Source organism: Ascaphus truei, unplaced genomic scaffold, assembly GCF_040206685.1.
Source record: "Ascaphus truei isolate aAscTru1 unplaced genomic scaffold, aAscTru1.hap1 HAP1_SCAFFOLD_1889, whole genome shotgun sequence".
Taxonomy (NCBI): domain Eukaryota; kingdom Metazoa; phylum Chordata; class Amphibia; order Anura; family Ascaphidae; genus Ascaphus; species Ascaphus truei.
The window spans coordinates 1-14,244 of NW_027454792.1; the positions used below are offsets into that span (position 1 = coordinate 1).

Genomic DNA, 14,244 nt, shown 5'->3' on the forward strand with positions numbered 1-14,244 from the left:
TGGGCGAGGATGGGGGGGGCCGAAAGAAAGGAATTGGGGGGGGGGGCCGAAAGAAAGGAATTGAAGGAATTGGGGGGGGGGGGGGGGAAGGAATTGGGGGGGGCAAAGGAATTGGGGGGGGGGCAAAGGAATTGGGGGGGCGAAAGAAAGGAATTGGGGGGGGCGAAAGAAAGGAATTGGGGGGGGGCGAAAGAAAGGAATGGGGGGGGCGAAAGAAAGGAATGGGGGGGGGGCGAAAGAAAGGAATTGGGGGGGGCGAAAGAAAGGAATGGGGGGGGCGAAAGAAAGGAATTGGGGGGGGCGCGAAAGAAAGGAATTGGGGGGGGGGCGAAAGAAAGGAATTGGGGGGGGGGCGAAAGAAAGGAATTGGGGGGGGGCGAAAGAAAGGAATTGGGGGGGGGGGCGAAAGAAAGGAATTGGGGGGGGCGAAAGAAAGAAATTGGGGGGGGGGCGAAAGAAAGGAATTGGGGGGGGCGAAAGAAAGGAATGGGGGGGGGCGAAAGAAAGGAATTGGGGGGGGCGCGAAAGAAAGGAATTGGGGGGGGGGCGAAAGAAAGGAATTGGGGGGGGGGCGAAAGAAAGGAATTGGGGGGGGCGAAAGAAAGGAATTGGGGGGGGGGGCGAAAGAAAGGAATTGGGGGGGGGGCGAAAGAAAGGAATTGGGGGGGGGCGAAAGAAAGGAATTGGGGGGGGGGGGCGAAAGAAAGGAATTGGGGGGGCGAAAGAAAGGAATTGGGGGGGGGGCGAAAGAAAGGAATGGGGGGGGGCGAAAGAAAGGAATGGGGGGGGGGCGAAAGAAAGGAATGGGGGGGGGCGAAAGAAAGGAATGGGGGGGGCGAAAGAAAGGAATGGGGGGGGGGAAGAAAGGAATGGGGGGGGCGAAAGAAAGGAATTGGGGGGGGGCGAAAGAAAGGAATTGGGGGGGGGGCGAAAGAAAGGAATTGGGGGGGGGGGCGAAAGAAAGGAATTGGGGGGGGGGCGAAAGAAAGGAATTGGGGGGGGGCGAAAGAAAGGAATTGGGGGGGGCGAAAGAAAGGAATTGGGGGGGGGGCGAAAGAAAGGAATTGGGGGGGGCGAAAGAAAGGAATTGGGGGGGTGCGAAAGAAAGGAATTGGGGGGGGGCGAAAGAAAGGAATTGGGGGGGGGGCGAAAGAAAGGAATTGGGGGGGGGCGAAAGAAAGGAATTGGGGGGGGGCGAAAGAAAGGAATTGGGGGGGGGGCGAAAGAAAGGAATTGGGGGGGGGGGGCGAAAGAAAGGAATTGGGGGGGGCGAAGAAAGGAATTGGGGGGGGCGAAAGAAAGGAATTGGGGGGGGGGAGAAAGAAGGGGAATTGGGGGGGGAGAAAGAAGGGGAATTGGGGGGGGGAAGAAAGAAGGGGAATTGGGGGGGGAGAAAGAAGGGGAATTGGGGGGGGAGAAGGGGAATTGGGGGGGGGGGGAGAAGGGGAATTGGGGGGGTGGAGAAAGAAGGGGAATTGGGGCAGGGAGAAAGAAGGGGAATGTGGGGGTGGAAGGGGAATGGGGGGGGTGAGGAAGGGGAATGGGGGGTGGAAGGGGAATGGGGGGTGGAAGGGGAATGGGGGGGGAGGGGAATTGGGGGAAGGGGAATTGGGGGGGAAGAGGGGAATTGGGGGGGAAGGGGAATTGGGGGGGAGAAGGGGAATTGGGGGGGAGGAGAGGAATTGGGGGTAGGGGAATTGGGGGGGGAGGAGGGGAATTGAGGGGGGAGAAGGGGAATAGGGGGGGGAGAATAGGTGGGAGGGTGGGGGGAATAGGGAGGGGAGGGGGGAATAGAGAGGGGAGGGAGGGTGGAATAGGGAGGGAGGGGGGAATAGGGAGGGGAGGGGGCAATAGGGAGGGGAGGGGGCAATAGGGAGGGGAGGGAGGGGGCAATAGGGAGGGGAGGGAGGGGGGAATAGGGAGGGGAGGGAGGGGGGAATAGGGAGGGGAGGGGAGGGGGGAATAGGGAGGGGAGGGGAGGGGGGAATAGGGAGGGGAGGGGAGGGGGGAATAGGGAGGGGAGGGGAGGGGGGAATAGGGAGGGGAGGGGAGGGGGGAATAGGGATGGGAGGGAGGGGGGAATAGGGATGGGAGGGAGGGGGGAATAGGGATGGGAGGGAGGGGGGAATAGGGATGGGAGGAGGGGGGAATAGGGATGGGAGGGGGGAATAGGGGAGGGAGGGGGGAATAGGGAGGGAGGGGGGAATAGGGATGGGGGAATAGGGAGGGGAGGGGGAATAGGGAGGGGAGGGGGAATAGGGAGGGGAGGGAGGGGGGGATAATAGGGAGGGGAGGGGGGGGATAATAGGGAGGGGAGGGAGGGGGGGATAATAGGGAGGGGAGGGAGGGGGGGATAATAGGGAGGGGGGGATAATAGGGAGGGGAGGGAGGGGGGAATAGGGAGGGGAGGGAGGGGGGAATAGGGAGGGGAGGGAGCGGGGAATAGGGAGGGAGGGAGGGGGGAATAGGGAGGGGAGGGAGGGGAGAATAGGGATGGGAGGGAGGGGGGAATAGGGAGGGAGGGGGGGAATAGGGATGGGGGGGGGGGGAATAGGGATGGGAGGGAGGGGGAATAGGGATGGGAGGGAGGGGGGAATAGGGAGGGGAGGGGGGGGAATAGGGCGGGAGGGGGGAATAGGGATGGGAGGGGGGAAATAGGGAGGGGGGAATAGGGAGGGGATAATAGAGAGGGGAGGGAAGGGGGAATAGGGAGGGAGGGAGGGGGAATAGGGATGGGAGGGGGGGGGAAATAGGGAGGGGAGGGAGGGGGAATAGGAAGGGAGGGGGGGGAATAGGGAGGGGGGGATAGGGAGGGGAGGGAGGGGGGGATTAGGGTGGGAGGGGGATAGGGAGGGGAGGGAGGGGGGAATAGGGAGGGAGGGGAGGGGGGAATAGGGAGGATGGGGGGGGAATAGGGAGGATGGGGGGGGAAGGGTGGATGGGGGGAGGAATAGGGTGGGGAGGGAGGGGGGAATAGTGAGGGATGGGGGGGGGAATAGGGAGGGAGGGGGGGGAATAGGGAGGGAGGGGGGGAATAGGGAGGGGGAATAGGGAGGGGAGGGAGGGGGGAATAGGGAGGGAGGGGGGGGGAATAGGGAGGGAGGGGGGGGAATAGGGAGGGGAGGGAGGGCCAATACTATATACACTGCACTGGATGCACTGCCGGCTCCTATACATATATAGGCGTCCCAGGCTCTCACCTTCTGGCCGGTATTGCGCTGCAATGGTCACTGTCTGTCCTGCGCGTTTCAGCGCCGCTGCTGCCTGCTCGTGTGTCGCGCTGCGAAGATTCACACCGTTAACCTGCCACGGGAGAAAGCGTCCAATAAGAAAGCAGCGCAACCCGCGACAGCGCAGTTCCAATGAGGGGGTTCTTATAACAGAGGGGGTTTTAAAATGGGGTTCTTATAACGGGGGGGCTCTGTTCTTATAACAGGGGGGGTTCTTATAACACAGGGGGGTTCTTATAACACGGGGGTTCTTATAACAGGGGGGTTCTTATAACAGGGGGGTTCTTATAACAGGGGGGGTTCTTATAACGGGGGTTCTTATAACAGGGGGGGTTCTTAAGGCCGTCATTTTATTGGGGACTTTGTATGGGAAACGGGGGAGAACGTCATGAGGGAGCACACATCGGTATAAGGAGGGGGGCACATCGGTATAAGGAGGGGGTGCACATCGGTATAAGGAGGGGGCACATCCGTATAAGGAGGGGGTGCACATCGGTATAAGGAGGGGGTGCACATCGGTATAAGGAGGGGGTGCACATCGGTATAAGGAGGGGGGCACATCGGTATAAGGAGGGGGTGCACATCGGTATAAGGAGGGGATGCACATCGATATAAGGAGGGGGTGCACATCGGTATAAGGAGGGGGTACACATCGGTATAAGGAGGGTTGCACATCAGTATAAAGTGGGGGTGCACATCGGTATAAGGAGGGGTGCACATCGGTATAAGGAGGGGGTGCACATCGGTATAAAGTGGGGGTGCACATCGGTATAAGGAGGGGTGCACATCGGTATAAGGAGGGGGTGCACATCCGTATAAGGAGGGGGTGTACATCGGTATAAGGAGGGGGTGCACATCGTATAAGGAGGGGTGCATATCAGTATAAAGTGGGGGTGCACATCGGTATAAGGAGGGGGTGCACATCGGTATAAGGAAGGGGGCACATCGGTATAAAGTGGGGGTGCACATCGGTATAAGGAGGGGGGGCACAACGGTATAAGGAGGGGGGCACATCGGTATAAGGAGGGGTGCACATCAGTATAAAGTGGGGGTGCACATCGGTATAAGGAGGGGGTGCACATCGGTATAAGGAGGGGGGCACATCGGTATAAGGAGGGGGTGCACATCGGTATAAGGAGGGGGTGCACATCGGTATAAGGAGGGGGTGCACATCGGTATAAGGAGGAGGGCACATCGGTATAAGGAGGGGGGCACATCGGTATAAGGAGGGGGGCACATCTGTATAAGGAGGGGTGCACATCAGTATAAAGTGGGGGTGCACATCGGTATAAGGAGGGGGGCACATCGGTATAAGGAGGGGGTGCACATCGGTATAAGGAGGGGGGCACATCTGTATAAAGTGCGGGTGCACATCTGTATAAGGAGGGGGGCACATCGGTATAAGGAGGGGGTGCACATCGGTATAAGGAGGGGGTGCACATCGGTATAAGGAGGGGGTGCACATCGGTATAAGGAGGGGGTACACATCGGTATAAGGAGGGGGGCACATCGGTATAAGGAGGGGTGCACATCTGTATAAAGTGGGGGTGCACATCGGTATAAGGAGGGGGGTGCACATCGGTATAAGGAGGGGGTGCACATCGGTATAAGGAGGGGGGCACATCGGTATAAGGAGGGGGTGCACATCGGTATAAGGAGGGGATGCACATCGATATAAGGAGGGGGTGCACATCGGTATAAGGAGGGGGTACACATCGGTATAAGGAGGGTTGCACATCAGTATAAAGTGGGGGTGCACATCGGTATAAGGAGGGGTGCACATCGGTATAAGGAGGGGGTGCACATCGGTATAAAGTGGGGGTGCACATCGGTATAAGGAGGGGTGCACATCGGTATAAGGAGGGGGTGCACATCCGTATAAGGAGGGGGTGCACATCCGTATAAGGAGGGGGTGTACATCGGTATAAGGAGGGGGTGCACATCGGTATAAGGAGGGGTGCACATCAGTATAAAGTGGGGGTGCACATCGGTATAAGGAGGGGGTGCACATCGGTATAAGGAAGGGGGCACATCGGTATAAAGTGGGGGTGCACATCGGTATAAGGAGGGGGGGGCACAACGGTATAAGGAGGGGGGCACATCGGTATAAGGAGGGGGGGCACAACGGTATAAGGAGGGGGGCACATCGGTATAAGGAGGGGTGCACATCAGTATAAAGTGGGGGTGCACATCGGTATAAGGAGGGGGTGCACATCGGTATAAGGAGGGGGTGCACATCGGTATAAGGAGGGGGGCACATCGGTATAAGGAGGGGGTGCACATCGGTATAAGGAGGGGATGCACATCGATATAAGGAGGGGGTGCACATCGGTATAAGGAGGGGGTACACATCGGTATAAGGAGGGGGGCACATCGGTATAAGGAGGGGTGCACATCTGTATAAAGTGGGGGTGCACATCGGTATAAGGAGGGGGTGCACATCGGTATAAGGAGGGGGTGCACATCGGTATAAGGAGGAGGGCACATCGGTATAAGGAGGGGGGCACATCGGTATAAGGAGGGGGGCACATCTGTATAAGGAGGGGTGCACATCAGTATAAAGTGGGGGTGCACATCGGTATAAGGAGGGGGCACATCGGTATAAGGAGGGGGTGCACATCGGTATAAGGAGGGGGGCACATCTGTATAAAGTGCGGGTGCACATCTGTATAAGGAGGGGGGCACATCGGTATAAGGAGGGGGTGCACATCGGTATAAGGAGGGGGTGCACATCGGTATAAGGAGGGGGTGCACATCGGTATAAGGAGGGGGTACACATCGGTATAAGGAGGGGGGCACATCGGTATAAGGAGGGGTGCACATCTGTATAAAGTGGGGGTGCACATCGGTATAAGGAGGGGGTGCACATCGGTATAAGGAGGGGGTGCACATCGGTATAAGGAGGGGGGCACATCGGTATAAGGAGGGGGTGCACATCGGTATAAGGAGGGGATGCACATCGATATAAGGAGGGGGTGCACATCGGTATAAGGAGGGGGTACACATCGGTATAAGGAGGGTTGCACATCAGTATAAAGTGGGGGTGCACATCGGTATAAGGAGGGGTGCACATCGGTATAAGGAGGGGGTGCACATCGGTATAAAGTGGGGGGTGCACATCGGTATAAGGAGGGGTGCACATCGGTATAAGGAGGGGGTGCACATCCGTATAAGGAGGGGGTGCACATCCGTATAAGGAGGGGGTGTACATCGGTATAAGGAGGGGGTGCACATCGGTATAAGGAGGGGTGCACATCAGTATAAAGTGGGGGTGCACATCGGTATAAGGAGGGGGTGCACATCGGTATAAGGAAGGGGGCACATCGGTATAAAGTGGGGGTGCACATCGGTATAAGGAGGGGGGGGCACAACGGTATAAGGAGGGGGGCACATCGGTATAAGGAGGGGGGGCACAACGGTATAAGGAGGGGGGCACATCGGTATAAGGAGGGGTGCACATCAGTATAAAGTGGGGGTGCACATCGGTATAAGGAGGGGGTGCACATCGGTATAAGGAGGGGGTGCACATCGGTATAAGGAGGGGGGCACATCGGTATAAGGAGGGGGTGCACATCGGTATAAGGAGGGGATGCACATCGATATAAGGAGGGGGTGCACATCGGTATAAGGAGGGGGTACACATCGGTATAAGGAGGGTTGCACATCAGTATAAAGTGGGGGTGCACATCGGTATAAGGAGGGGGTGCACATCGGTATAAGGAGGGGGGCACATCTGTATAAAGTGGGGGTGCACATCTGTATAAGGAGGGGGGCACATCGGTATAAGGAGGGGGTGCACATCGGTATAAGGAGGGGGTGCACATCGGTATAAGGAGGGGGTGCACATCGGTATAAGGAGGGGGTGCACATCGGTATAAGGAGGGGGGCACATCGGTATAAGGAGGGGTGCACATCTGTATAAAGTGGGGGTGCACATCGGTATAAGGAGGGGGTGCACATCGGTATAAGGAGGGGGGCACATCGGTATAAGGGGGGCACCGCTGTATAATGAGGGGGGCACCGCTGTATAATGAGGGGGGGCACCGCTGTATAATGAGGGGGAGCGCCGCTGTATAATGAGAGGGAGCGCCGCTGTATAATGAGGGGGAGCGCCGCTGTATAATGAGGGGGGGCGCCGCTGTATATTGAGGGGGGCACCGCTGTATAATGAGGGGGAGCGCCGCTGTATGATGAGGGGGGGCACCGCTGTATGATGAGGGGGGCACCGCTGTATAATGAGGGGAGCGCCGCTGTATAATGAGGGGGAGCGCCGCTGTATAATGAGGGGGAGCGCCGGTGTATAATGAGGGGGGCCACGCTGTATGATGAGGGGGGGCACCGCTGTATAATGAGGGGGGAGCACCGCTGTATAATGAGGGGGGAGCACCGCTGTATAATGAGGGGGGGCACCGCTGTATAATGAGGGGGGCACCGCTGTATAAGGAGGGGGAGCGCCGCTGTATGATGAGGGGGACACCGCTGTATAATGAGGGGGGCACCGCTGTATAATGAGGGGGGAGCACCGCTGTATAATGAGGGGGGAGCACCGCTGTATAATGAGGGGGGCACCGCTGTATAAGGAGGGGGGGCACCGCTGTATAATGAGGGGGGGCGCCGCTGTATAATGAGGGGGGCGCCGCTGTATAATGAGGGGGGCGCCGCTGTATAATGAGGGGGGAGCACCGCTGTATAATGAGGGGGGGCGCCGCTGTATAATGAGGGGGGGGCGCCGCTGTATAATGAGGGGGAGGCGCCGCTGTATAATGAGGGGGGGCGCCGCTGTATAATGAGGGAGGGGGGGCGCCGCTGTATAATGAGGGAGGGGGGGCGCCGCTGTATAATGAGGGAGGCGCCGCTGTATAATGAGGGGGAGCGCCGCTGTATGATGAGGGGGAGCGCCGCTGTATAATGAGGGGGGGCCGCTGTATAATGAGAGGGGGCGCCGCTGTATAATGAGGGGGGGCGCCGCTGTATAATGAGGGGGGGGCGCCGCTGTATAATGAGGGGGGCGCCGCTGTATAATGAGGGGGGCGCCGCTGTATAATGAGGTCCCAGGTGTGGGGTTAAGCGGGGCAGTAAGGTCCCAGCTGTAGGGTTAAGCGGGGCAGTAAGGTCCAGGTGTGGGATTAAGCGGGGCAGTAAGGTCCCGGGTGGGGGGTTAAGCGGGGCAGTAAGGTCCCAGCTGTGGGTTAAGCGGGGCAGTAAGGTCCCGGGTGTGGGGTTAAGCGGGGCAGTAAGGCCCCAGCTGTGGGGTTAAGCGGGGCAGTAAGGTCCCGGGTGTGGGGTTAAGCGGGGCAGTAAGGTCCAGGTGGGGGGTTAAGCAGGGCAGTAAGGTCCCAGCTGTGGGGTTAAGCGGGGCAGTAAGGTCCCAGCTGTGGGGTTAAGCGGGGCAGTAAGGTCCCAGGTGTGGGGTTAAGCGGGGCAGGAAGGTCCCAGCTCTGGGGTTAAGCGGGGCAGTAAGGTCCCGGGTGTGGGGTTAAGCGGGGCAGTAAGGTCCCAGCTGTGGGGTTAAGCGGGTCAGTAAGGTCCCAGGTGTGGGGTTAAGCAGGGCAATAAGGTCCCAGCTGTGGGGTTAAGCGGGGCAGTAAGGTCCCAGCTGTGGGGTTAAGCGGGGCAGTAAGGTCCCAGGTGTGGGGTTAAGCGGGGCAGTAAGGTCCCAGCTGTGGGGTTAAGCGGGGCAGTAAGGTCCCAGGTGTGGGGTTAAGCGGGGCAGGAAGGTCCCAGCTGTGGGGTTAAGCGGGGCAGTAAGGTCCCAGGTGTGGGGTTAAGCGGGGCAGTAAGGTCCCGGCTGTGGGGTTAAGCAGGGCAGGAAGGTCCTGAGTGGGGGGTTAAGCGGGGCAGGAAGGTCCCGTGTGGGGGGTTAAGCGGGGCAGGAAGGTCCCAGCTGTGGGGTTAAGCGGGGCAGTAAGGTCCCAGGTGTGGGGTTAAGCGGGGCAGGAAGGTCCCAGCTGTGGGGTTAAGCGGGGCAGTAAGGTCCCAGGTGGGGGGTTAAGCGGGGCAGTAAGGTCCCAGCTGTGGGGTTAAGCGGGGCAGTAAGGTCCCAGGTGTGGGGTTAAGCGGGCAGGAAGGTCCCAGCTGTGGGGTTAAGCGGGGCAGTAAGGTCCCGGGTGTGGGGTTAAGCGGGGCAGTAAGGTCCCGGGTGTGAGGTTAAGCGGGGCAGTAAGGTCCCAGGTGTGGGGTTAAGCGGGGCAGTAAGGTCCCGGGTGTGAGGTTAAGCGGGGCAGTAAGGTCCCAGGTGTGGGGTTAAGCGGGGCAGTAAGGTCCCGGGTGTGGGGTTAAGCGGGGCAGGAAGGTCCCGGGTGTGGGGTTAAGCGGGGCAGTAAGGTCCCGGGTGTGGGGTTAAGCAGGACAGTAAGGTCCCAGGTGGGGGGTTAAGCGGGGCAGTAATGTCCCAGGTGGGGGGTTAAGCGGGGCAGTAAGGTCCCAGGTGTGGGGTTAAGCAGGGCAGTAAGGTCCCAGGTGTGGGGTTAAGCAGGGCAGTAAGGTCCCAGGTGTGGGGTTAAGCGGGGCAGTAAGGTCCCAGGTGTGGGGTTAAGCAGGGCAGTAAGGTCCCAGGTGGGGGGTTAAGCGGGGCAGTAAGGTCCCAGGTGGGGGGTTAAGCGGGGCAGTAAGGTCCCAGGTGTGGGGTTAAGCGGGGCAGTAAGGTCCCAGGTGTGGGGTTAAGCAGGGCAGTAAGGTCCCAGGTGTGGGGTTAAGCGGGGCAGTAAGGTCCCAGGTGGGGGGTTAAGCGGGGCAGTAAGGTCCCAGCTGTGGGGTTAAGCGGGGCAGGAAGGTCCCGGGTGTGGGGTTAAGCGGGGCAGGAAGGTCCCGGGTGGGGGGTTAAGCAGGGCAGGAAGGTCCCGGGTGGGGGGTTAAGCGGGGCAGTAAGGTCCCAGCTGTGGGGTTAAGCGGGGCAGTAAGGTCCCAGCTGTGGGGTTAAGCGGGGCAGTAAGGTCCCAGCTGTGGGGTTAAGCGGGGCAGTAAGGTCCCAGCTGTGGGGTTAAGCGGGGCAGTAAGGTCCCGGGTGTGGGGTTAAGCGGGCAGGAAGGTCCCAGCTGTGGGGTTAAGCGGGGCAGTAAGGTCCCGGGTGTGGGGTTAAGCGGGGCAGTAAGGTCCCGGGTGTGAGGTTAAGCGGGGCAGTAAGGTCCCAGGTGTGGGGTTAAGCGGGGCAGTAAGGTCCCGGGTGTGAGGTTAAGCGGGGCAGTAAGGTCCCAGGTGTGGGGTTAAGCGGGGCAGTAAGGTCCCAGGTGTGGGGTTAAGCGGGGCAGTAAGGTCCCGGGTGTGGGGTTAAGCGGGGCAGTAAGGTCCCGGGTGTGAGGTTAAGCGGGGCAGTAAGGTCCCGGGTGTGGGGTTAAGCGGGGCAGTAAGGTCCCGGGTGTGAGGTTAAGCGGGGCAGTAAGGTCCCGGGTGTGGGGTTAAGCAGGGCAGTAAGGTCCCAGGTGGGGGGTTAAGCGGGGCAGTAAGGTCCCAGGTGTGGGGTTAAGCAGGGCAGTAAGGTCCCAGGTGTGGGGTTAAGCGGGGCAGTAAGGTCCCAGGTGTGGGGTTAAGCGGGGCAGTAAGGTCCCAGCTGTGGGGTTAAGCGGGGCAGTAAGGTCCCGGGTGTGGGGTTAAGCGGGGCAGGAAGGTCCCAGCTGTGGGGTTAAGTGGGGCAGGAAGGTCCCGGGTGGGGGGTTAAGCGGGGCAGTAAGGTCCCGGGTGGGGGGTTAAGCGGGGCAGTAAGGTCCCAGGTGGGGGGTTAAGCGGGGCAGTAAGGTCCCAGATGTGGGGTTAAGCGGGGCAGTAAGGTCCCAGCTGTGGGGTTAAGCGGGGCAGGAAGGTCCCGGGTGTGGGGTTAAGCGGGGCAGTAAGGTCCCAGGTGTGGGGTTAAGCGGGGCAGGAAGGTCCCAGCTGTGGGGTTAAGTGGGGCAGGAAGGTCCCGGGTGAGGGGTTAAGCGGGGCAGTAAGGTCCCAGGTGTGGGGTTAAGCAGGGCAGTAAGGTCCCAGGTGGGGGGTTAAGCGGGGCAGTAAGGTCCCAGGTGGGGGGTTAAGCGGGGCAGTAAGGTCCCAGGTGTGGGGTTAAGCGGGGCAGTAAGGTCCCAGGTGTGGGGTTAAGCGGGGCAGTAAGGTCCCAGGTGGGGGGTTAAGCGGGGCAGTAAGGTCCCAGGTGGGGGGTTAAGCGGGGCAGTAAGGTCCCAGGTGTGGGGTTAAGCAGGGCAGTAAGGTCCCAGCTGTGGGGTTAAGCGGGGCAGGAAGGTCCCGGGTGTGGGGTTAAGCGGGGCAGTAAGGTCCCAGGTGTGGGGTTAAGCGGGGCAGGAAGGTCCCAGCTGTGGGGTTAAGTGGGGCAGGAAGGTCCCGGGTGGGGGGTTAAGCAGGGCAGTAAGGTCCCAGGTGGGGGGTTAAGCGGGGCAGTAAGGTCCCAGGTGGGGGGTTAAGCGGGGCAGTAAGGTCCCAGGTGTGGGGTTAAGCGGGGCAGTAAGGTCCCAGCTGTGGGGTTAAGCGGGGCAGGAAGGTCCCGGGTGTGGGGTTAAGCGGGGCAGTAAGGTCCCAGGTGTGGGGTTAAGCGGGGCAGGAAGGTCCCAGCTGTGGGGTTAAGTGGGGCAGGAAGGTCCCGGGTGAGGGGTTAAGCAGGGCAGTAAGGTCCCAGCTGTGGGGTTAAGCGGGGCAGTAAGGTCCCAGGTGTGGGGTTAAGTGGGGCAGGAAGGTCCCGGGTGGGGGGTTAAGCGGGGCAGTAAGGTCCCAGCTGTGGGGTTAAGTGGGGCAGGAAGGTCCCGGGTGGGGGGTTAAGCAGGGCAGTAAGGTCCCGGGTGTGGGGTTAAGCAGGGCAGTAAGGCACCTGCCGGACACTCACCGATAAGATCCGGTCGCCACGGCGCAGCTCCCCGCTCAGGTCTGCCGGACCCCCCGCCAGAATGAACGACACGAAGATCCCCTCCCCGTCCTCCCCCCCCACGATGTTAAAGCCGAGTCCTGTGGCGCCTTTGTGCAGAATGATTTTCCGAGGCTCCCTGGGGACACGACGAAAAGACATGTCTGACACCCAGAGCCCCTGGGGATGGGGGGAAGGAGAGAAGGAGGGGGGGGAGGAGAGAAAAGGAGGGGGGGAGGAGAGAGAAGGAGTGGGGGGGAAGAAGGGGAGGAGAAGGGGAGGAAGAACTCAAGCAGGCAAAGGAAATGTAATTCAACTAGGAGAAAGGCGCGAGGGAGGTGCAGAGCGCAGTGAGAGAGGTGCAGAGCGCAGTGAGAGAGAGGTGCAGAGCGCAGTATGAGAGAGGTGCAGAGCGCAGTGAGAGGTGCAGAGCGCAGTATGAGAGGTGCAGAGCGCAGTGAGAGAGGTGCAGAGCACAGTATGAGAGGTGCAGAGCGCGGTATGAGAGAGGTGCAGAGCGCAGTGAGAGAGGTGCAGAGCACAGTATGAGAGGTGCAGAGCGCGGTATGAGAGAGGTGCAGAGCGCAGTGAGAGAGGTGCAGAGCGCGGTATGAGATGTGCAGGGCGTAGTATGAGAGGTGCAGAGCACGGTATGAGAGGTGCAGAGCGCGGTATGAGAGAGGTGCAGAGCGCAGTGAGAGAGGTGCAGAGCGCGGTATGAGATGTGCAGGGCGCAGTATGAGAGGTGCAGAGCACGGTATGAGAGAGGTGCAGAGCGCAGTGAGAGAGGTGCAGAGCGCGGTATGAGATGTGCAGGGCGCAGTATGAGAGGTGCAGAGCGCGGTATGAGATGTGCAGAGCGCGGTATGAGATGTGCAGGGCGCAGTATGAGAGGTGCAGAGCACGGTATGAGAGGTGCAGAGCGCGGTATGAGAGAGGTGCAGAGCGCAGTATGAGAGGTGCAGAGCGCGGTATGAGATGTGCAGAGCACAGTATGAGAGGTGCAGAGCACGGTATGAGAGGTGCAGAGCGCAGTATGAGAGGTGCAGAGCGCGGTATGAGATGTGCAGAGCACAGTATGAGAGGTGCAGAGCGCGGTATGAGAGAGGTGCAGAGCGCGGTATGAGAGGTGCAGAGCACAGTATGAGAGGTGCAGAGCACGGTATGAGAGGTGCAGAGCGCGGTATGAGAGAGGTGCAGAGCGCAGTGAGAGATGTGCAGAGCGCGGTATGAGAGAGGTGCAGAGCGCGGTATGAGATGTGCAGGGCGCAGTATGAGAGGTGCAGAGCACAGTATGAGAGGTGCAGAGCACGGTATGAGAGGTGCAGAGCGCAGTATGAGAGGTGCAGAGCACGGTATGAGAGGTGCAGAGCACGGTATGAGAGGTGCAGAGCACGGTATGAGAGGTGCAGAGCGCGGTATGAGAGGTGCAGAGCACGGTATGAGAGGTGCAGAGCGCGGTATGAGAGGTGCAGAGCGCGGTATGAGAGGTGCAGAGCACGGTATGAGAGGTGCAGAGCACGGTATGAGAGGTGCAGAGCGCTGTGTGTCTGAGATGAGCTGGGAACTGGATACAGAAACTGCGGCTCTGCGTGGCCGGTCTGACTGGAAGCATCAAAGCAAATCACTGTCTAATTAAACCCTCTGACAAGTTTCTGGGCAGGTGCAGTCAGGGATTGTGACATCAGCAAGAGTCTCTGCCTCGCTCTGCGCCCCTACGTCTCGCTCTGCGCACCTGCGTCTCGCTCAGCGCCCCTGCGCCTCGCTCTGCGCCCCTACGTCTCGCTCTGCGCACCTGCAACCCTGTGCCTCGCTCTGCGCCTCGCTCAGCGCCCCTGCGTCTCGCTCTGCGCCCCTGTGCCTCGCTCTGCGCCCCTACGTCTCGCTCTGCGCACCTGCGTCTCGCTCAGCGCCCCTGCGCCTCGCTCTGCGCCCCTACGTCTCGCTCTGCGCACCTGCAACCCTGTGCCTCGCTCTGCGCCTCGCTCAGCGCCCCTGCGTCTCGCTCTGCGCCCCTGCGTCTCGCTCTGCGCCCCAGCGCCTCGATCTGCAACCCTGTGCCTCGCTCTGCGCCTCGCTCAGCACCCCTGCGTCTCGCTCTGCGCCCCTGTGCCTTGCTCTGCGCCTCGCTCAGCGCCCCTGCGTCTCGCTCTGCGTACCTGCGTCTCGCTCACCGCCCCTGCGTCTCGC

The 14,244-nt window shown here is 60.5% G+C and overlaps 1 protein-coding gene across 1 annotated transcript in view; it reads right to left on the reverse strand.

Moving 5' to 3' along the window:
• Nucleotides 1–3,144: 3,144 nt before the first annotated feature.
• LOC142477035 (disks large homolog 3-like) overlaps nucleotides 3,145–14,244 on the reverse strand; it is a gene marked incomplete at its 3' end in the record, with an annotated part of 47,210 nt that continues 36,110 nt past the window's right edge. Inside the window, exons 3-4 of the mRNA XM_075582107.1 lie at nucleotides 12,037–12,193; nucleotides 3,145–3,303 (exon numbers count right to left, since the gene is read on the reverse strand). Coding sequence (XP_075438222.1) covers nucleotides 3,145–3,303; nucleotides 12,037–12,193 — 316 coding nt within the window. The remainder of the gene's footprint in view (nucleotides 3,304–12,036; nucleotides 12,194–14,244) is intronic.